Raw genomic sequence first — 22,670 nt, forward strand, 5'->3', positions numbered from 1 at the left:
CCTTGTGACACTGTGTAGAATCCACTTGTCCTGGGTTATAATGTGCCAATTTTGAGAAAAAAGTGCTAATTTTCCCACTAAGGGAGCTGCTTGGTGCAGGCAGGGGAAGTCATTGGGACTGTTTCCTGTAAGGTTGTGATTTATCTTCTCCAACTTTGTAGATAGAAGCACTTCATTGCTTTGACCGGTAAGAACCTTGCGCCTGGGGTCTGCCTCTAGGGCGTCTGGATCTGCCCCTTTGAGGTCTGTCTAACACAGGAAAGGACCAATTCATTGTAGGCCAGTGTCTACTAAACCTTGGTGGCTGTACTTGTAAAAAATCTTTGACAGTTTGCATAGATTTAGCTTTGTCCTCCATTTTCTTTAACACCTCTTCTGCCTTAACACCAAACAAAGTATCATGCTGTAAAGGTGCATCTAATAATTTAACTTTCACATGATCAGGCAGATTTTGTTCCTTTAACCAAGCATGCCTTCTAATTACAGAACCTGTAACTGCGGCCCTGCAGGAGGTCTCCAAAGAATCAAAACCACATTGCAAAGTATGCTTTCCAACTTGTTCAGCTGCATGCAATAAATCCTGCATTTCCTTGTTTTCTGCACATTCAGAGTTTAACAACATTTTCTGCTTAAGCAATGCCATGACATGTTGCTGATATTTGAGCATATGAAACTGACAGTTTAAGGCCCTTATAGCCTAGGTAGCAGATGTGTAAACCTTTTTTCCCCATCTATCCAGTGCCCTAGAATCTCTGTCAGAGGGGGTAGGGTTTTTTGCAGCGGAAGCCTTAACTCCCTTGGGACCCTGTGAAATAGTCTCTGGGTCTGCAGCTGGGTTTTTAAAAAGGAATTTATGAGAGTCAGGAACCCTCTAATATCTATCAGGCTTAACAGGAGCTGGAGGTAAGGAGTCAGGGGTAAGACTAGACTCCGAAAATACATCGTCTACAATGTCTAACACCGGTGGAATGGCTAGGAGCCTGTGTTGAGGTAGTAAAAGGAAATCTCCAAGCCTCTTTTTTAGATTCAGAAAAATCTTGGCTCTCCCAGTGGAAATGCTCCCTCATGGTATGCAAGGTTTCCCCAAAAGAATAACCCTCTCAAGGAATAGATTCTTCAGCATCAGAATCCTCATAGGGAGGAAGAGAATATTCCTGATCAGAAGAGGAATCAAAAGGAATAGAAACCTGATCTGAAGATTCAGTCAGTCTCTTGCCTAGGCCTCTTATCAGGAGGGGGATGGGAACCCCTGATCAAGGTAATTAAGTCTTCGGACATTTTGAGCCTCTTTTTAGATTCTGAAAAATCTTGGCTCTCCCAGTGGAAATGCTCCCTCATAGTATGCAAGGTTTCCCCGAAAGAATAGTCCTCTGGAGGAGAAGCTGAAGATATAGATTCTTCAGCATCAGAATCCTCATAGAGGGCAGAGAATATTCCTGATCAGAAGAGGAATCAGAAGAAATAGAAACCTGATCTGAAGATTCATAGTCAGTCTCTTGCCTAGGCCTCTTATCAGGAGGGGGATGGGAACCCCTGATCAAGGTAATTAAGTCTTTGGCCATTTTGAGCATCTGTTTTTTTGGGCATAGAGGCCTGTCCATGTGGCTCTTGAGTTTCTTTGCTTTTGAAGGTGCTTTAGTCTTTGCCTTTGAAGCTGAAGTCGGTTTAATGTAAAGATGTTTAGGTTTGAATACACCCTCAGAAGCCGGTGCCTGCTCAGCGGCTCCAGACCCATCTGAGGGAATAGTATCAGAGGCTCCAATACCTTGAGTTTCCAGTGGCATGGCCGACTCCACGTGGGAGTCGGTAGCGGCCTGCGACTGTAAAGTAGCGGGTGTCAGGAGCTGCGAAAGCGCCTCACTGAAAACCGGTGACTGGCTTAGGAGAAGCTTCATCGGTTTTGGGCCTCGGTTGTTTATCTCTCTCCTTTTCTTTGCGTCTTTTGTGAACTCCGGTAGTCGGATGGCTATCCGACGACATTTCTGGATAATTAAACCGGCGTCCAAAATAGTTTAAAGCAAAAAAATACCGACGCTTAATAGTGCGTTGGTTAAATCTAGCACAAAACAGACAACCAGAAACATTGTGATCAGGGCCTAGGCAAGGAATACAGTAAGAATGAAAGTCCTTATGAGGTATTTGCTTTCCACAAGAAATAGAATTATTTACTTTTTCTGACATCGGTCTGGAGCAAGAAAAAAGTTTCCCCAAAGGGGTATTTAGTTTTATTAAAGACTTCGGATCTGAAATTTGAACACGAAAATCTCAGGAGTCGGCCGACCGGCACTTGCGAACTGCTTCTGCTTCGGGCACCGCGCGGCAAGAAAGACTGAAGAAAATGGCATCGGCTGCTTCTTTTATACCCCTGACGTCAGGGAAGGGGCGATAGCAGCCGACGTAGGACCCAAGACTTTGGAATTCAGGCCGACTGAGGGCAACCTGCAAGCAGGATTACCCAAATGTAATGACTGCAACAGTGAAACACAGAAGTGATACCCGGGGTAAACCTACGATCTCCCACCCACTCATCAAGATTCCCCTTGAAGAGAGTCAATGAGGGACTCTGCCTAACCTGGACTGGGATTTTATTCCAGAGTGAAGGGAGCCTCTGGGTTATGAATCTGTCCCTCCAGCATGTCCTATTTATTTCAGTGCAGAGGTTCAAGTCTCTCGAGTGCGTAGCTCGATGGGATCTGGATTTTCTGAGGTGCAGCATGTCCATTAATTCCGGGTTGGACATGGCTTTATACGTCAGGCACAGATCGCCTCTAAACAAGCGGTATGCCACTGAGAAGAGCTGGAGTTTCTTTAACCAGGCAGCATATGGCATCTGTCTGAACCCTTTGATCCTCTTGGTGAGGTACTTTTGGGGTCTTTCCAGTTGCTGCAGGTGTCTGGTAAGGTACATCCCAAAAGGGGCATTGTACTCAATTATGGGCCTGATGAGGGATGAGTAAAGAGGCACGATGACCTCCCCTGATCTAGATGTGAATCTCTTCATGATTAGGTGGGCTATATAAAATGTTTTTCTAACCACTTTGGCCACGTGGTTGTCAAATGAGAGATTGCTATCAACTTGGGTCCCCAAGTCCCTAATTACTTCTTCTGTACTTAATGGATTACCACCTATGTGGTAATTTGTGGCACTTTGTTTTGCCAAAGGGATGACTATACACTTTTTGGCTTTTAGCTTGAGGCCATGGCTTTGGCACCAGTTGTCTGTTTCTATGAGGCCCTTTTGGAGGATGCTTGTGTCAGCTGGAGAGTCGATTATGGTGCCCAGTTTGCAGTCATCTGCAACTTGGTCAGCCACAGTCCTTCCGTGTTGGCCTGTACCTCCGAGAAATATATACCGAACAAGAGAGGTCCCAGGACTGAGCCTTGTGGGACACCACTTGTAACTGGTTTGGAGTCTGACATGGCTCCAGCAATTCTAACCATGTGGGTTCTGTCCTTGAGCCAGTTTGCAATCCATCTAGTGACATAGGGGTTTATATTTAAGCTGGTGAGCTTATCTATAATGCCCGAGTGGGGTATTTTATCGAAGGCTTTTGCGAGGTCCAGGTAGGCTGTGTGGACCACCTTCCCCTCATCAATGGCCTTGGTGACTGTTTCAAAGAAATCAACCAGGTTTAAGAGGCAGGCTCTGCCCTTAAAGCCAAACTGGGTAGGATCCAGTGTCTGTAGGTCCCCAATATCTTTATTTATGAGGTCCATGATGATCCTTTCCATAGCTTTGCAGACCAAGCTAGTCAGGCTTATGGGGCGATAGTTTCCAGGATCCGTTGAGGCACCACCTTTATGGAGAGGGACCACTGTTGCTGTACGCCACTCTTTGGGCACATATCCTGTAGTAAGGCTGAGATTGAAAAATAGTTTTATGTTTGGGTTTAGCTCTTCTTGGAGTTCATGTAGGACGCAGCCCGGGACACCATCTGGTCCCATTGATGCTGTGTTTTTTGCTTTGGAGAGGCGGCACTTGCCTGAGCATCTGAGATGTCAGGGGGGCAGCACTCTGCTGGGATAGATATTTACCCTTTTGGTGGGGGGGGGGTCTGCACTGAACCTGTCAGCTAGGATGTTGGCAATGTCTGTGGGTTCAGTGTATTTTTTGTCATTTTGGACTAATTCTGAGCATATCTGGGAATTACCACCCAGGTTCCTAACATAACTAAAGAAAGCCTTGTGATTATCCTTAGTGTCCTGTGCAATATTTCTCTCGAAGCTGGCCTTAGACAATTTTATGAGTGCCTGTAGTTTTTTGCTAGTACTGATCAGTGATGCCTTCCCTTTTTGGGATTTTGCTCTATCATTTAGTAGCTTCCTCCTTCTATTGTATAGTTTGTTTATGGCTGGGGTCCACCAGTAGCACACTTACCTTTGGTGCCTGAAGATCAAGAGACTGTAGGGCACTAGTCCCACACCAGGAACTTGGACACATTTAGCACAACTCACAGTGCAGTGAAGTACAAGAGGGGGCTGTCCTTCAGATGAGATGTTAAGTCAAGGTCACATCTGCCTGAGTTGGTGTTAGCTCAAGTGGGTGTAAAAGATGCCATGAATTTATCAAAAAAAAAAGGGGGGGGGAGTTGTCTCAATGACTTGGCTCACATTTCCTTTAGTTAGTTTGAATACCACCCTGGACCCCCTCTGAAAAGAGACTGCTAAACTAATGGGACTAACCTGGTCATCAAAAATATAACTAACTAAATAAACTAAAATAACAGTCAAGGATACAATAATTAAAAGTGGTAAAAGACAATTAACAGTAATTTACTCCATAAATGATTAGGAACAGGCACATCTGGAACACCTTAACACCAGAAAATACAATTTTTTTTTTAAATAAGGGTCTCAGAATAAAAATTAAACCCAAACAGATATATGGACACCAGGGTCATGCAAAGAGAAAGTACAGTTTTGTACCTACCATAAATGTAGATGTTCGAGTGTTCACCCTGCTGCAGTCATCACACTTGGGTTATCCTGTCATCAGGCGGTCCCGCAGTCGGCCGGATTTCCAAAGTCTTGGTCAGACGTCGGTTGCTGTCACCTCATCCCTGACGTCAGTGCACCAGGGGTACATATATTGCAACCGACGCCATTTTCTTCAGTTTTTCTTGCTCCAGATATCAGGTGCCCCCAAAAGGGTGATCCAAATCAGTACCATAAAGAGAGAACACTGTACAGACACAAAAACCCTTCAGCTATAAGCAAATACATCAGTAAGGCATAGCAGAGGTTTAGCCAGTAGATCAGAGGGGTTGGAGGTAGGGTAACCTGGACTGCAGCAGGGTGAACACGCGAACATCTACATTTATGGTAGGTACAAAACTGTACTATGTTCATCGTGTTACCCTGCTGCAGTCATCACACTTGGGTTGAGTCCCAAAGCTAAGGTAGGGTGGAGGCATTATAGAGGGTTAGAGGAGGCAATGAGTCCCTGCAGAACTGCAGTGGCGAAGCCTGCCCTGGACTTAGAATAAAGAGGTAAGTGATAGTGTTTGGTGAAGGTATGTAGAGAACTCGAAGTTGCAGCTTCTAAAATTTCCTTGGTAGGAACCCCCCTGAGAAAGGCTGTAGAGGTTGCTGTTGCCCTGGTAGAGTGGGATCTAATGGTAGGAGGAACTGGTTTCCCATGATGGGTATAGCAGAATCGTATGCAGTGGCCTATCCATTTAGAAATGGTTTGCTTGGAAATGGCCCTCCCTTGAGAAGCTGTAGCATAGGAAACAAAGAGCTGGTCAGTTTTTCTGAAAGCTTTAGTTTTATCCAAGTAATATCAAAGCTGCCTGTGAATGTCCAAGGAATGTAGGAGTATCTCACCTTTGTTCTGTGGATTGGGGAAGAAAGTGGGTAGATGGATGGTTTGATTTAAAGCTACGCTGGAAACCACCTTAGGCATGAAGGAAAGATTAGTTCGTAGAGAAACTCTGTCTTGATGAAAAATGAGGAAAGGTTCCACTGCCATAAGTGCCTGTAATTCTGAAACTCTCCAAGCAGAAGTTACTGCCAGGAGCAGGGCAGTCTTCCAAGATAGGAACTGAAAGCCTGCAGAAAAAGCTGGTTCAAAGGGAGGTAATGTTAGTTTTTCCAGAACAAAGTTGAGGTCCCATGTAGGTGTAGGAGCTCTTCTAGGTGGTCTAATGTTTTTTGCCCCTCTGAGGAACTGCCTTAGGAGTGGATTTGAAAATAAAGGTGGATTCGTGTCGTAGTGAGCTGAAATAGCTGAAGCATGGATTTTAATTGAGAAGGAAAGTCCTTTATGCAACATCTCAGCTAGATACTGCAGAATGTGAGGCATATGAGGATGAGTTGTATCTAGGCCTTTAGCTTGGTTCCAAGCAGAAAACCTTTTCCATTTGTCCGAGTAAGCCTTCCTGGTGCTTGGCCTCCTGGCTTCTAGAATAACATCCAGTACTGCTTGTGAAAGAGGGGCTGGCTGACTGGCTGCTTAATTGATTTGCCATGCAGCCAGGTTTAAGGTTTTGATCTGGCTGTGTAGAATCTGCTTGTCTTGCAGTGTGAGCAAATGAGGCATTTGAGGCAATATCCATGGTGGACTGTGAGCCATATTCTTCAATAGTGGGTACCAGTGCTGGAGTGGCCAGTCTGAGGCTATGAGAATCATTCGAGGTTTCTCCTTTTTGACCTTCAAAAGAACCTTTGTGAGAAGATGTAATGGAGGAAAGGCATATGCTGTCAGGTTTTTCCAACTGAAGGAGAGAGCATCCACTTTCCAAGCTTGTTGGTGGAATGTCCTTGTACAAAATTTTGTCAGCTGGTAGTTTTGAGGACTGGCAAACAGGTCTATATTTGGTAGGCCCCCATCTTTGAGTTATCATTGCAAATATCTGTGGGTCTAGCTTCCACTCGTGGGGATCTTTGATGTTTCTGCTTAGGTTGTCTGCCAATGTGTTTTTCTGTCCTGGCAGGAAGTGAGCTTGTAACTGGACTTGGTAGGTCAGAGCTGTGTTCCATAAGATTGCTTGCCTGCAAAGAGGGAAGGAATGTGTGCCCCCTTGTTTGTTTATGTACCACATTACTGTGGTGTTGTCCAGGTTGTAGTAGATCCTTGAAGGCTGTCAGAGCTTTCTGTACAGCTAGCATCTCTTTTTGGTTTATGTGCAGTTTTCTTTGTTCTGCAGTCCATAGGCCTTGAATGCATTGCCCTGCCATGTGAGCCCCCCCAGGCATAGTCTGAAGCATCTGTTGTGATAGTTTGCCTGGGTGGGGGCAAGGTGAAAGGCTGACCCTTGTTGAGGTGACATGCCTGTGCCCACCATAGAAATTCCTGTTGAAGGCAGGGAATGAGAGATATCACTGTGTCCAAGCTGTGGCTGTGTTGAGACCATACGCTTTTTAGGTACCACTGTAATTTCCTCATATGCAGTTTTGCAAATAGTATTATCAGAATGCAAGATGCCATGAAGCCCAAAGCCTGCAGAATTTTTTTTGCAGTTAATTGGGTCTTTGTTCCCATTGTCTTGAAATATTGAGTCAGTTGTAATTGCTTGTCTGGTGTAAGATAAGCCTTCTGGGCCGTTGTGTCCAAGCTGGCACCCAGGAATGTCATTTTTTGTGAGGGTACTAGTTTTGACTTCTTTTCGTTTACTGTGTACCCCAGACAATTTAGTAGATGCTTCACAAAAGTCAGATGTTGTATGAGAATGTCTTTTCTTTCTGCTTGGATGAGGCAGTCGTCCAGGTATGGATATATTTGAATTCCTCTTTGTCTGCAGTATGCAATTACTGGTGCCAGGCATTTTGTGAATACTCTGGGCGTAGATAAGCCAAAGGGCAATGCAGAGAAGTGATAATGGGTTGAACCTGCAATGAAACGGAGGTATCTTCTGCAACTTTGTCTGATAGGGAACATGCAGGTATGCCTCCTTGAGGTCCAACGTTACCAGCCATGCTTCCTTGCCCAACATGGGAAGTAGCTGCTGTAGTGTTAGCATCTTGAATTTGGGAACTTGTAAGTGTTTAGAATTGAAAGGTCCAGAATTGGTCTCCAAGCATTTTCTTTCCTGGGTACTAGGAATAGTCTTGAGTAAAATCCTTGGCCTTGCTCTTGAGATGGCACCCTTTGAATGGCTCTCATGGCCATGAGAGCTGTAATTTGTTTTTGAGCCTCTGCCCTTTGATTTTGTGGCAGGCTTGGCATTCCTCTTTTTATTGGCAAGGTGTGAACGTGGAATCTGTATCCTCGTAAAATTATGTCTAGGACCCATTTGTCCTTTGTGACTATGTGCCAATTGTCTACAAATAATGCTAGTTTTCCCCCCAGGGGGGCTGACAAGAGAGCTTTGTTTGGCCAGTTGAGGTGCAAGTCATTGAGTCTGCCTTCTGGTAGCTTGAGACCTGTCTTCTCCTCCCTTCTGGGTGGAAGTGGTCCATTGGTGAGGTTTATACTGAGCTTGTGGTTGTCCTCTGCCCCTTGGGCACCTGTATTTACCCCTCTGAGGTCTGTCAGTGGCTGGAAAGGACCAATTTTTGGTTGGCCAGTTTCTGCTGAAGCGAGGGGGTTGTACCTGTAGGAAATCTTTGACTGTCTGCATTGATTTTGCCTTATCTTCCATTTTCTTTAAAACTTCTTCTGCTTTAACACCAAAAAGAACATCCTGCTGCAAGGGAGCATCTAGTAGTTTTGCTTTAACATGTTCAGGCAGACTTTGTTCCTTTAACCAGGCATGCCTACGTATAACTGAACCAGTGACCGCTGCTCTGCAGGATGCCTCCAAAGAATCAAACCCACATTGTAAGGTATGTTTGCCCACCTGCTCGGTGGCGTGCAACAAATCCTGTACTTCTTTCAATTCAGATCGTTGAGGAAGGGTTGTCATCTTTTGTTTTAACTGAGAGATCAGAAATTGCTGATACTTAAGCATATGAAATTGACAGTTTAGAGCTCTCATAGCTAAAGTGGCTGAGGTGTAAACCTTTTCCCCCCCATCTGTCTAGTGCTCTTGAATCCCTTTCAGAAGGTACTGGATTTTTAGCCATGGAAGCTTTAGCCTCCTTGGGACCCTGGGAGATAGTCTCTGGGTCAGCTACTGGGCTTTTGTAAAGGAATTTATGGGAATCAGGTACTCTGTAGTATCTGTCAGGCTTGGCTGAGGCAGGAGGCAGAGAGTCAGGGTTGAAACTGGATTCTAAATAAACATCATCCACAATGTCCAAAACAGGAGGGATGGCTATAGGTCTGTGTTGGGGGAGTAAAAGAAACTCTCCGAGCCTTTTCTTGGAATCAGAGTAATCCTGACCTTCCCAGTGAAAATGTTCCCTCATAGTGTGTAAAGTTTCCCCAAAAGAGTAATCTTCTGAAGGGGAAGCTGAGGGAATAGAGTCCTCAGCATCAGAATCTTCATAAGGAGAGAAGGAATAGTCTTGGTCTTCAGAGGAATCCGAAGAAATAGACAGTTGTTCAGAGGAAGCAGATTCTTCCTCTTGTCTAGGCCTTTTGTCAGGAGGAGGCTGGGAACCCCTGATAAGAGAAATCAGATCTTCAGCCATCTTGAGCATCTGTTTCTTAGGCATAGGGCCTTGAACAGGAGACTGAAGTGAAGCTTTTTTCGATTTGGAAGGCATCTTCGGTTTGGAAAACGTTTTGACTGTAAGAGTCGTCGGTCTGAAAACGCCTTCAGAAAGTGAAGGTGTTTCAGAAATACCGGTGTCCTTGGGAGGTAAGTCATCGGCAGGGCCTGAAGTAAAAGGCTGCGTCGGCCTAGTACATTCCGTCAAGATTTCCGTAGCGGTCTCGGGTTCCTCAACTGCGGTAGTCAGAGGCTGCGTCGGAGCCTCACTGATAATCGGAGAACCGGAGACTGGCTCAACCGAGGCCTCGGAATTGGGCTTAGGCCTGGGCTGTCGGATCCTTATCCCTGCACTTTTTGTGCACGCCGGTAGTCGGTAGCTCCGACGGCATGTTATAATTAAATTTTCTGCCAAAAAAGTGTCGTGCGAAATCAAATTGTCTTTTAATAGTGCGTTTATTAAATCTAGCACAAAAACGACAAGTGACGTCGTGATCAGGGCCTAGGCAGGGTATACAGTAAGAATGAAAATCCTTATGAGGTATTTGCTTCCCACAAGAAATACAATTGTTAACTTTTTCTGACATCGGTCTGAGGCAAGAAAAGTTTCCCCAACGGGGTACTTAGCTTTATAGAAGACTTCGGTCTGAAACTTGAATTCGAAAATCTCAGGAGTCGGCCGACCGGCACTTGCGAACTGCTTCTGCTTCGGGCACCACGCGGCAAGAAAGACCGAAGAAAATGGCGTCGGTTGCAATATATGTATCCCTGGTGCACTGACGTCAGGGATGAGGCGACAGCAACCGACGTCGGACCAAGACTTTGGAAATCCGGCCGACTGCGGGACCGCCTGACGACAGGTTAACCCAAGTGTGATGACTGCAGCAGGGTAACACGATGAACATCTTTTGTTTACAACATAATACGCAAACGTTCTGTTTAAAAAAAAATGACAGATTCCCCATTCCCATGCAGTAACAAAAATACACAAAACATATAAATAACCTTTAGATAAGAGTGACTGTTGTAGCTTCAGGTACTAGGCTGGAATAAATGAATTCCATCTCATACCACATTTTATCACTGTTGATTTACTAAAAAATTGCAGGGAGAGAAATGAAAAACATCTGCTCTCTTGTTAAGGTAATACACATGCGACAGCCTGGCATCCTATCAAGGCTTAGTTTCAATGCCTTATCTCTAATGAATGCAGGAAACTGTCAATTTCTCCCAAAACTGAAGAAAATAAGCAGGAAATCTTAGAATGAATGAATAAGTAACCATTTTATATCTGTATACTTTACTTTCTAAGTGTATGTCAGTAACAGAACCTGGCCATTACTGGCTAGACTTATTAAATTTTTATCTTACAAACAGACGCTTCAGTTATGGTGAATTTTTAAATAGGTTATGGGCACCACGATGTAATGAAGCTTATCCCATTCCATGCAAACCTGTATACTGGTTTGTCTGACAGAATGTATTCATGAAACTTAGTACAAAACACGTATTAAACATTACTTTGTGTTTAACGAATGTGCTATTTACTGTGGGAAGGCACTTGAGAATTATCATATACCTTCATCAGTGACATTAACAGAAATGATTATAGCATACGCCAGAAAAAAACTCCAAATTTTGATACATTTCCATCATGAACTCTGACCTGAAAGTGGTGAATGGGTTGGTTTTGGTTCTTACTAATCAAAACAAAACCATCTCAGGAGAAATTAAAGTAAACACAGTTAAAATAATGTGCAAAACATCAAGAACTGTTAAAACTATAACATTTTCCATTAAAATTTAATACACTAAAAAACAAATTATTCATTGTAGAAATGGATCTGTGCTAAAGTTAGCCAAGATGAAGTGTTCCATTTATTCAATAAATGTAGCTATTTATTTGGTTGAAATGATTTGTGAATGTGATTTCAGAATGCGTTATTCATAAGGTGCATGAAATCAGGGTGTTTATCCTTATATAGACATTGCATCATGGTTTACTACAGACAAAACACTGAAGTATTCCATTTTACTCCTGTGAAGTATTAGTTTGTTGCTCTAATGACTCTATAACAGATGCTCCGACATCCTTGACAACATGAGTGAGGAAAAGCACAGAGTACAACAGCATGGCTGTGCCAGATCCAGCCACCCTGGCAGACCTGTCTGTTACATTAGCCATTAGGTTGCCAGCTCTGAAGGCAGTGGATGCCTAGGCCAGAAGTCTCAAAGTCACTATAAGAAACAGAATGGTGTACTTCACACCAAACATCTCAATGAAAGTACTACCTTTGCATGAACTAACACAATGCTCTCATGGATAGCATGGAGACTAAAAAAGTGTTATCCAAAGCTAAGCAGGCAAATCGGAAATAATATTTCTTTTTGAAACTGCTGCCAAAATTATGACTTCAAGGCTTGAAAAAACTTCATTTGCTGTGAAGAGACCTTGGTTGGACAAAATATCTTGTCTACCTTCCTGGCTAAAGAGGCCACAGTACCATAAGATGTCCACAAGCACTCATACTTGACTACATCCGAAAGTTTAGAAAGTTAACTACACTGTCTCACAAGCACCAAACATCCCTTTTTGAGGGTTACAGATGAAGGAGGGAGGGGGACTGCTGGTTTGTTAGCCTTCTCTTAGGCACAACGGTTTTCTCTCCAAATCTGAAATCCTCTGGTCATGAAACAGTGAACAGGCTACCTTCATCATCATCCATGCTGGGGAGGGGGAGGGGGCATCTCCTATGTGGGAGGCTGCACCCTCCTACTAATTATACATACTAATGATCAGATCTCACTATAGACGGGAAAGGGTCAATTTCTCCAATCCCTGCTGTACCACAATCGCACATTGTATCACGGACATTTCAGACGATGTTTTGCTTTCAACAATGTGTCTCTAGACATATACAGCTGTTGAATACTGTCATGCACCCACAGAAATGCACCCATGTAACATTCAAGAGTTTCCATAACTTGAGAAGAGGACTCAGTAATAGCAAGAGTACATAGCTTGTGTTAGATATCTGCTCTTGGTTTCCTAATACATTTGTTAATCAAGTGAGTGAACTGGTTCTCAGTTCCTATTCAGCCATGACCTGGACCACAATGGTATGGCTAACTGCAATATATACTGAAAGATCAGACTAGCCAATAAACTAGCATGTTTTCTGAAAACTGGAAGGAAACTAGAATACTCTAGTAAAACCTACACAGCATGGGGGAAACATGCAGGCTCCGTACAGACAGTGACTGTGCAAGTTAGGACTGAACCTCTCACCCTGATGCTGTAAAGCAGATATCTCTAATACAGAATCACCATGCTGCCTCACTCATCTCTGAAGTTCTTCCAGCTTTACATCTGAGAAGTATGCTGTCTAAGGGAGTTTCACACTGCTCTTATGAAAATTTAAAAGCCCTAGACTCATGAGATTTGAAAAAGAAGCTTATTCCAGCCTCTGCAATCTTCTATCAGTTTTAATGTTTTTTTTTTATTAGTTGCTATTACATTCCATGCAGATGGAACACTCCTGAGTGTTGTGAGGGCCACCTGATAGGAATACATTTCAAGTCTCCATCTGAAACATAGGATTTGTTTACCACAGTGGCACTCAATAAGAGAAAGCCTCACTGCTGCTCATGAGATGCATTCTAACAAAAGAGAATTAATAATAAAAAAAAAAAAAAAAAAAAAAAAGACTTGGAGAATTAGAATTGAGTATGGAAGAAGACAACAAAGACCATCTAAAAGAATGATCTCACATACCAAATCTATAACTTTAAAACAGCTTAGTGTCACTGTGACACAACCTTTTAGTGCAGGAAAAAAATAGGTGTATTCTGTTGGGACAGTGAATTGTTGGACTTTAGGCTAGGATTTGGCAGTCCAGGAATATTCTACAGGCCAAAAATGTCTGCAGTGCATGTTGTACCGGTTCCTGCAGTCAAATCACATTTTACTATTAGCATTACTATTACTACTACTACTATTTTTTTCTTTTTGCTCAAACCACAACTTCATTAAAGACAGGAAATTGCAAACATAATGGATTAAAAATGCTACACAAACAGATCTGGCAAAATGTATTAATACAGCCATACAAAAGTCCTGGAAAGTCAAATGTTCTGGTAATTGCCTTCATGAAGCAGTATCAGATTTTACTATGGCTGCCCACTTTAGTAATAATGACATATTACATGTACCTATAACAGAAAAAAATGTGCATCTACTAATAAATATATGACAGGCTTATATGGAATATATTACAGCCTAACCAGTGTGAAAGTTTCTCCCTGATGTTACCTCATTGCCTACGCACTTTTACAACAATCTTTGTTTGCAGACCCTGTTTATGACAACTATTTCAAATGACATGCAGCCCTCGCCCTCACACATCAACCCCCACTTCAATTCCCTCCTACAAACATGGTCAAGGCATAAATTAAGTCCTTAAAAGACTGAAAGGATGGACAAGAGTTTGTATTTAAACAAGCTATTTTCCATCTAAGTTGTACATCTGTTTCTCTAGAGACATCACGGGCTTATTAATTCTGGGTAAAATGATCCATTATTCGCCTTACATGACATAAAATTGACAATGCCTTTTTACCTGATAAATCCAATTCAGTGTCTGTCACAGGGCAGTTGGAGTCTATCCCAGCATTCAGTGGGCACAAGGTAAACTATCGTAGAATGGAGTACCAACCCACTGCAAAAATGCACATACACTCAGTGTCTCACAGTGCCACACCCAATGGCAATTTAGAGAAACACCATTTCACCTATGCCACACCTTTGGCATGTGCGAGGAAACAAATATTCAGCAACTCATGTGGACACAGGGAGGAAATATAAAATGCTCTCAAAAGGCAACCAAACTGATAAGTGAACTGGAGAAATAAGCACCATGAACAGCAATGTTAACTGCTGCACACCACTGCTTAATTCAGTTCTAATAGGGATGTGCTTAATGTCTGACCCTTTAAGGAAATGCCCACAACAAAATTCTTTATCAGGTTTAAGTATATATTCTTCAAGAATTTGCCTTGCTCTCTTATCTGTAAAAGAAAAAAAAATAATACATGAACTGTAACAAGCACAATATATTAGTTTAGCATTCATAAGCAGTTACTTACACACTACTGTTCTATAGTAAAGTTTTAAGAACTCTATGGCCTGCAATCCTATATCAGAATATTTGTCAAAAATTACCCATTTGCTAAAAATGTTAGAAACAAGTACTCTCAGGTGCAATTACTTACACACTACTGTCAGTAAGCGAGATAGTATCTGCATCACTTGACATGCTCTGCTGTTCGCTGTCATTGGCGCTAGTAGCTGGTGCCATCGCATAACCTGTGTTGACATAGTAGGGATTAACGGGTTCTCTCCAGTGACCATGCCTAAAATTAATACAAAAGCACTGTAAGCATTGTTTGCAAATTTTTGGTATTAATCACTCTAGAAGTGCAGTAACCGCAATCCAAACAAAACTATTTTTTCCACAAATGTTTAGGGTTTTTAATATCATGGGATGAGAAGACAACATTTCTAAGTCTTGATAGTTACAGTTCATGAAATCTCTACTGCTTTTGATGCTTGTCAGGAGTGCCCTCCTCAGCAGCTGTTGTGTACTGTAGAACTGCCTCATTACATAGAGTTATCAATACTGGTAGCACATTTATGCCTGGAAATTCTCATTAGCCCAGCTGATTCTAGTAAACCACTTATGTTTTATGTTCCACAGTTCTATGTAACTATGTTCCACAGTGCTTTAGTCACTGCTTCTGTTTCAATATTTTACAGTTTTGAAAATGGGTACCAGAGTCCAGTCTACCTCCCTTAAAATAAAAAAAACTTTAATATGGAATAAGTGGTTATAAAAGCAAAAGTTTAACAATTAGAAAGTGAGAACTTTTAACGTCCAGCTGGTATAAGCAAACATGTCAACAGGAGAGCACTCTCTGGTAAAAGTAAATATTATGTAGCCTATGCATCAATTTAAACACATCTCAAAATGTAATGCAACACAACAGCTAACAGTAAAATTTCAAGAAAAAAAAAAAAAGACACTTGCACTTGTATCAAGAAGTCATTGAGAGAGCTTCCAAAAACTTTTAATAAAGTCAGAGAATCATCAACAACCTATTTTTTCTCCATTTTCTACATGGGGTTGGGGTGCTGTATTAATTTTTGGCATCTCTCGATTCAGTGCCACACTCCTGCCTTCTTTATACCTGACTGTTGCAAATCTCTCACACAATCCATAAATCTGTTTGCTGGACACCCTCATTTCTTACTGCCTTCTTCCTATCTGTCACAAATCATCTTCACCAGATTGTCTTCTGCTTTTCTGCACATGCACCCAAGCCACCATAATTTGTTCTCTCTGATCTTTTCCGCAATTGGAGCTACTTTGGCTTCTGCTCCTATGTCCTCATTTTTTCATCTGTCCCACAGTGTACATCCTATCACCAGTCTCAGGCACTCCATTTCCATCCCCTCTAGCTTACTCATCTGCTCTGCCTTTATTGCCCAGGGTTTGATACCATACAATAGCACTGGTTGCACCACTGTTTTGTACACCTTACTTTTCAGCTTCTTTAGCATTCTTCTGTCATACACTACACCTGGATGCTCTACGCCAGTTGGCTGCAGCCCCTCTAATTCTAGCTTTGACCTCTTCATTTAGATTTCCCTTCTCCTAAGCCACCCCTTCCAGATTCTTGAAGCTGTTAACCTGTTCCACTATCTTCCCTTCTATCTAAATTTTCAGCTTCTTCTTTTTTGTCATTATCACTTCCCCTATCCTTTGCTGAAGTTCTTGCTCAGAGTCTCCCTGTAATGTCATATAGTCTACATACAGCAACTTTGTTGATCTGCTCCATCTGACCGGTTTGCTGATGTAGTTGATCACCAGTATGAACAGCAGTGGGCTCAGAGCTGAACCCCTGATAAACTACCACTTCCACTGGAAACTCCTGTGCAAGACTGAACAGTGTTCGCACTTGAGTCACTGGGTCCTTGTACGTAGTGCCTGCACTAATTCTACCAATGTTTCTGGGACTATGAATCACAGCAGGATTGCCCAAATCAGCTTTCTTGGAACCTTGTCATATCCTTTCTCCAAGTCTAAGAATGCCCAATTGGACTCCTTCCTCATCTCTAGCTTCTTCTCAACTATCTGTCTCACTGCAAACATTGTGTCAGTTGTGCTGCATCCTGATCCGAGTTCGAACTGCTGATATGCATTTATCAATCACCCTCTCCAAAACTTTCATGTAATGTGAAAGGAGTATGATACCACCGTACTGCCCACAGTTGTGGATGCCCCCTTTGTTCTTGTACACTGGCAAGAGTATGCTTATTCTTCAGTCATTTAGGTTACACCTTTCTCTCAGCACTGCTATAAGTACCTATTGGAGCCATTTTTACTTTTTTCCTGTACCTCACCTAGTATCTTTATCATACTCTTGTAACCTGAAATAATCCATCTGCTTTCCCTGATTTCATTTTCCTTAGTGCTGTTCTTACTTCTTTTTAGGTGGGCTCCTCTTCTCTCACTGTATGCTGTTTGGGGCACTACAGCTTCTGTGGGGCTTTATTCATTCAGAAGCTTCTGGAAGTACTCCTTCCATATGCCTTTGATGTCCTGTGGACTGTAAGCAGTTTGTTGCGGACACTCCTTATGAACGGTGCCTGATTATCTTCATCTCTGCCTTGCAACCTGATAAAGTTTCTTTGTGCCACCTACTAAGTCACTTTCCAGAAGCTGGTAGAGTGCCTCTGATGCCCTGTTCTTTGCTACTTTACTAGTCTCTGCGTTAACCAACCAGTATTCCTTCTTAGCTTAGTCCGTCTTTTCTATCCCCCACTTTTTCCTGCACTCCTCTGTTCTTTTGATTACTTCCTGGACTTCTGCATTTAACCACCAGCTTTCCTTGTTTCCATACCTGGTTTGGCCACATAAGTGATCTGTAGCCCTCACACATGCCATTTTGAGGCATTTTCACTCTTCTTCAACTCCATCTCTTTCATCCTCTTTTTGGGGTGTTGCACCCCTGAGTAATTCCTTGAACTGTTGTACCTTCTCTCCAGTCAACTTCCAGGTCCTCATCCTGGTCTTCACTGACCTTAGAATATTCTCTGACCACTGCTTGCAGTTGATTTTGGCAGCCAGTGGCTTGTGCTGTGGGGCGACTTTTCACTGAAGATGTCTTTACAATCACGGATTCTAGCCCAGTCTCCATTACTTACAGGAAGGAAGTCTACTTGTGTTGCATGTTGGTCACTCTTATGTAGGATCTTGTGAGATTATGACTACTGGCTATCATTAGACTGGAGTCTGATTGCCATGAGTCCATCACCATTTCTGATGGCATCCCTCACTGCCTTCTGAAGCCTCTCTCTCATCACAATTTCTACACCATTTCTAGCCTGCGTAGTAGACTCTGGATCCCAAGCCAAGTGGCTTTGCTGCACTGCCCTTTCATCTTGTCTCTGATACTTGGGATGTCCAGCCTCCTCCATATCATCATGCTATCTACTTCTAAGTTGCATCCTGTCAGTGAACCTACAATGAGTGTAGCAATTCTTAGTTCACGTTTGGCAGGTTGATTGGTTTTACATCCAGTTTTCGCTCAACAAAGCTATCCCAGATAACCCAGACTGGGCAACTGGACACCGTCTGGGCAGTAGCTTACTGACCTAGGGCTGCTGGCACACACTGGCCAACAAGGGCACATACACCCTTGGCATAGGTCAGAGTAGGCCGGGTCCTCAACCCACTTATTACCGGCAAATATCAATGCCCATTTGGCAACATTAGTCAACATAACTGAATCACCTAAAGCCATATTTTATACCATCGTGTGGCTAGTCCTGCCATGGTACACAGTCTGTGATCCATGTTCTCATAACTTGAGGATACTGTACACCACAGTAGATGCCCAAAGTGGTTGCTCTATGCAACTCCCTCCCACTGGGCACCATGTACAGCCTGTGCTACAGCTCCATTCATTGGTGAGTTTCAGATGCTGCATGATTTTCACAGGTGGAGAAACCCCCTAGAGACACAAGGAAAACATGCAAACTCCAAACAGGCATTGACCGGAGGTCAGGCTCGAACCTTGTGCATGGGAGGCAGAGACCTTAACCATTATGCCAAACTGTTCTCTAAAGCCAGAGATTATTACTTGAAACCTTCACAATAATCAGAAACGGATGCAAAATATACTTTGCTGAACAACCCAGCCCGCAGTCAAACATCCAAGCAAGAAAATCTAAAACGGATGGATGGAAATGGGGGTGATAAACAGTTCAAACCTTTGTCTGTTCCCCAAAAGCACAGAACCAGGTCCATTTATCTTTACAAGTCTTATGAGTGTTCAGTGTATGTGAAGAAGAAATTATCTAAACAACTGGAAAGGAGAAAGAGGAGTTGCTGCTTACTAGTGGAAATGACAAAGCCATGCAAACAACACAAGAAAATGAATGCCTAGGTGAAGCTTGCCTGATGGAACTGGCCAAGCCATACAGATAACACGAGGAAATAAATGTCTAGGCAAAACTTGCCTAACGGAAGGATCAGTAACATTCTGGATAGATGTGACCTCGAGGACTTTTACATTAAGGAGAACAGAACCAAGTCTGTGAAAGTCACAAATGGGCTAGAAAAATTAAATCTGTCCCTGTGTAGCGTAGCTTCTTGGATGAGCCCCATCATAATACAAGAAAAGCACAGAAAAAGTCCAAAGGGGAATTTCTGGATGACAGCACCCTGGAGTGCTTAGCCAGTTTTGCACCTGATACTAGCAGTGACAGGATGCAGAAAGCCTTGTCCCACTTTTAGGATAACTTCAGAGTGAGAAAAAAATGCTGCATCAGACACTTGATCCAGTACGTGTGACCACTGTAAATTTAAATTCCACTGCAGTACCTTCACAAGTCTGATATGGGGTACCACCAAGATGGATGCCACCCTTAGACCCAGAGTCTTGAGACATATAGATAAAAAAAAAATACATATATAGGTTTACTACCAAAATTCTGCTAATTGGTTTTATGAGTAATGTAGGTTTACTATCAAAATTCTGACAATCGGTTTTGTGAACAATGACTTACTCAAACTGAAAGGATGAGAATGTGCCTACTGTTCCCTCACGATAATGAACGCAGTAATGTTGGTATGTCAAATTCAACATTATCAACATTTCTTAACTTAGCTGGATGTCTGGAGATGTCCTATAAACATTTTGCAGGGGCAAGCCCCCCTGTCCCCCCCACACCCCCTGCTAATTATATATTCTAACTCTGAGATTGCACTACAGTGAGGAAAAGGGCAAACTTCTCAATCCCCACTGTAGTGTGATGCAAAAACATGAAGGCAAGCTGCGCCTCGATGTTCTGGAGGCGATGCAATTTCAACCTAGGATTTTCAAATTTTGCAGCTTTACAAATCGACCACCTGAATAACAGTAAACTAACTTTCAAACATTTGACAGTAAACCATATGGGCTGAGATACTTTGAGAACCTGGAATCATAGAGAAAAAGAAGTTATGTACTTACCATAATGTTCCATCTGTATTATCTATCTTCATTTATCCTTGACATATGGATTTGGTTCCAAACATTGGAACCGACTCTACCATTACAACAGCCTGTGAGAACAAAAAAACTCTCAAGCTTACATCCTACCCAGAATGCTCCTTTCCAAATTACCTCAGATCAAGTTTGCAGATAGAAAAAAGGACAGAAAGCATAATCCTAAAATCCCCTTTAGAGGGACCATATCTGGTGTCGGATATTAAAAAATGCATAACTAGGGCCATTATTCATTCCACCAAAACCTGATTGGAAGGGGGAAAGAAGGTGAGGGAGTTGAGGATAAATGAAGATGGACAACACAGATGGAAAGTTATGGTAAGTACATAACTTCTTTATCTGATTGATTTTATCCTTGACATATGGGACAGAGTCCCCAGCTACCTTAGATCTTGGGAAGATTCACGGAAAAATATTTCTGAGCCCCATTGAACCAAATGGCACTACTGCCCTAGAGACCAAATCCAAATTTGTAATGAGAAATAAATGTATGAGGGGTAGCCCATGTTGCTGCTGCGCAAATATTGTTCATGGAAGTCTCAGAATGAAGAATTACTGAAGCAGCCATGGCTCTAGTAGTGTGTGCCTTAAGAGGCCCCAGTAATTCAACTTTTCCGTTATAGTAAATGAAGGAAATGCAATCTTTTAGCCATCTAGATAAGGTGACCTTGGTGACTGGCTTGCCTATTCTTGTACTTGAAAAATGAATCAAACAGTTGGTCAGGTTTTCTTATGTCTTTTATTCTAAGACAGAAGTGCAATTCTCTACAAACTTCTAATAGACACAAACAATATTTGTACTTGTTTGAAAAATTGGGAAAAAATACTGGTAAATCGATTGCCTAGTTGATATTTGTTTCCGAGACCACTTTTGGTAAAAAGGAAGTTTTTTTTTTCTCAAGGAAACTCTGTCTTTATGAAATATCAAATATGGTGGTTTGCAAGATGAAGCTTGAATCTCTGAAAATTTTCTGGCAGATGTAATTGCTACTAGAAATATAGACTTCCCAGATAAGAATTTCAAATCGCAGTTGGCAGCAGGCTCAAAGGGGGACTGCACTATTGACTGTAACACCAAGTTTAGGTCCCAAGGTGTAGATGGATCCTTATATGGAGGTTTTAACATCAAGGTCCCTTTTAAAAAAGCTTTGCACAGTTTATGAGAAATTAATGAACATTTTCAAACCCATTACGAAAATGCAAAATAGCTGCTAGTTGCACTTTGACAGTAGACGAAGATGCCCCTGCTTCAAGAAGCAATACATACATAGTATGTATGTGAATATGTGACTTTAGATTACAAAATTATGGTTTGCCATTAGTCTCACATATTAATGATCAAAAAAAGTTATATCTAAGGATCACTATCCACGAACACGAATGAACGCTTATGCCATTCATTTATACAGATTTTTACCAACAGTGTGCCCTAGGATGATATTTGGCTCCTCTCATTTTTTCAGAAAGATAGGCTCATATTGCTACTGTGTTGATTATAATTAGCTTTTTGGTGGAACTTGTCCCGTGCATTATTTATAACAAGTTTGTTATTATTGTATGGTTCTGGTTGGGTTACTCCTTCTGGCCCTGCCGCAGGCTCTTCAATTCTGTCTTATCTGGCATTCTTTATATTAGTTCTTGGACAACCTATATTATTATTTACTATGGATTTGGACAAAATACTAGACGGGTTGTGTGCTGATAGGGAAGATATTGGTGTTTTTGGATTAGACCAAATCCCAAGCAACAACCTAAGCCAACCCAATTCTAACATTTGATAGTTGTGATCTGGCCTTTCGTAACCTAGAGAAAGGACTCAAAGGGCTGAGGGCCAATACATGGCATCTGAGGCTTTTCAAGGCATATTTACATAAAAACATGGCCCCTAGAGGCCTTAGAATCAAACTTCACCCACTAGTCAGCAGATCTGAACAGAGGCGGACTGATGAATGGGATGAGGCACTACGAAATGGCTCTATGGTCTTTGTAAAAATCTTAGCCTCTTACTATGAAAGAAAAAATGACTTTTGTGTATCAGAAGTCACAGAATTGAGCATGGAATGTAAACAATTTCAGACCAGTACCAACTATCATGAGTTACTAGATAGGTTGTCCAAAGAACTAACTACATATGACAAAATGATTAGGGATAGAAAAGTTAAGAAATTTAATAGAGATGTCATGGATTATGACAAGGGACATCCATTTCAAACACAGAGGACTGTGAGATTTCAGGATACTGTCCCAGGAATGACCAGGGGCAGGACCAGAAAGAGACCCAGGTCCATACTGAAACACAGGGGACCAGTTCCACACTAGCACATCAGGGGAGGAGTCATCATATACCGACAGTGAGGGTGGAACGATAGCGAATTCACCACTTAAGAAAAAAACAAACACACAATTCCCTTTAGGGGAGGTAGGAAACCAGAAGGGGGAGGAAACATGTCAATCGAAATAGGAACAGATTCAATGACAGGACTGATACAATCTTTACTGAAACAATGAGAACACAATTTG

At 42.3% G+C, this 22,670-nt stretch overlaps 1 protein-coding gene across 2 annotated transcripts in view; it reads right to left on the minus strand.

Moving 5' to 3' along the window:
* AXIN1 (axin 1) overlaps positions 1-22,670 on the minus strand; it is a 1,214,366-nt gene that overhangs the window by 944,402 nt on the left and 247,294 nt on the right. For both annotated transcript variants that reach the window (XM_044089473.1, XM_044089474.1), the window contains exon 3: positions 14,808-14,948. In XM_044089473.1, the coding sequence (XP_043945408.1) occupies positions 14,808-14,948 (141 nt within the window). The remainder of the gene's footprint in view (positions 1-14,807; positions 14,949-22,670) is intronic.

Source organism: Protopterus annectens, chromosome 12.part0 (assembly GCF_019279795.1).
Source record: "Protopterus annectens isolate FY-2018-M chromosome 12.part0, PAN1.0, whole genome shotgun sequence".
Classification (NCBI taxonomy): Eukaryota; Metazoa; Chordata; order Ceratodontiformes; family Protopteridae; genus Protopterus; species Protopterus annectens.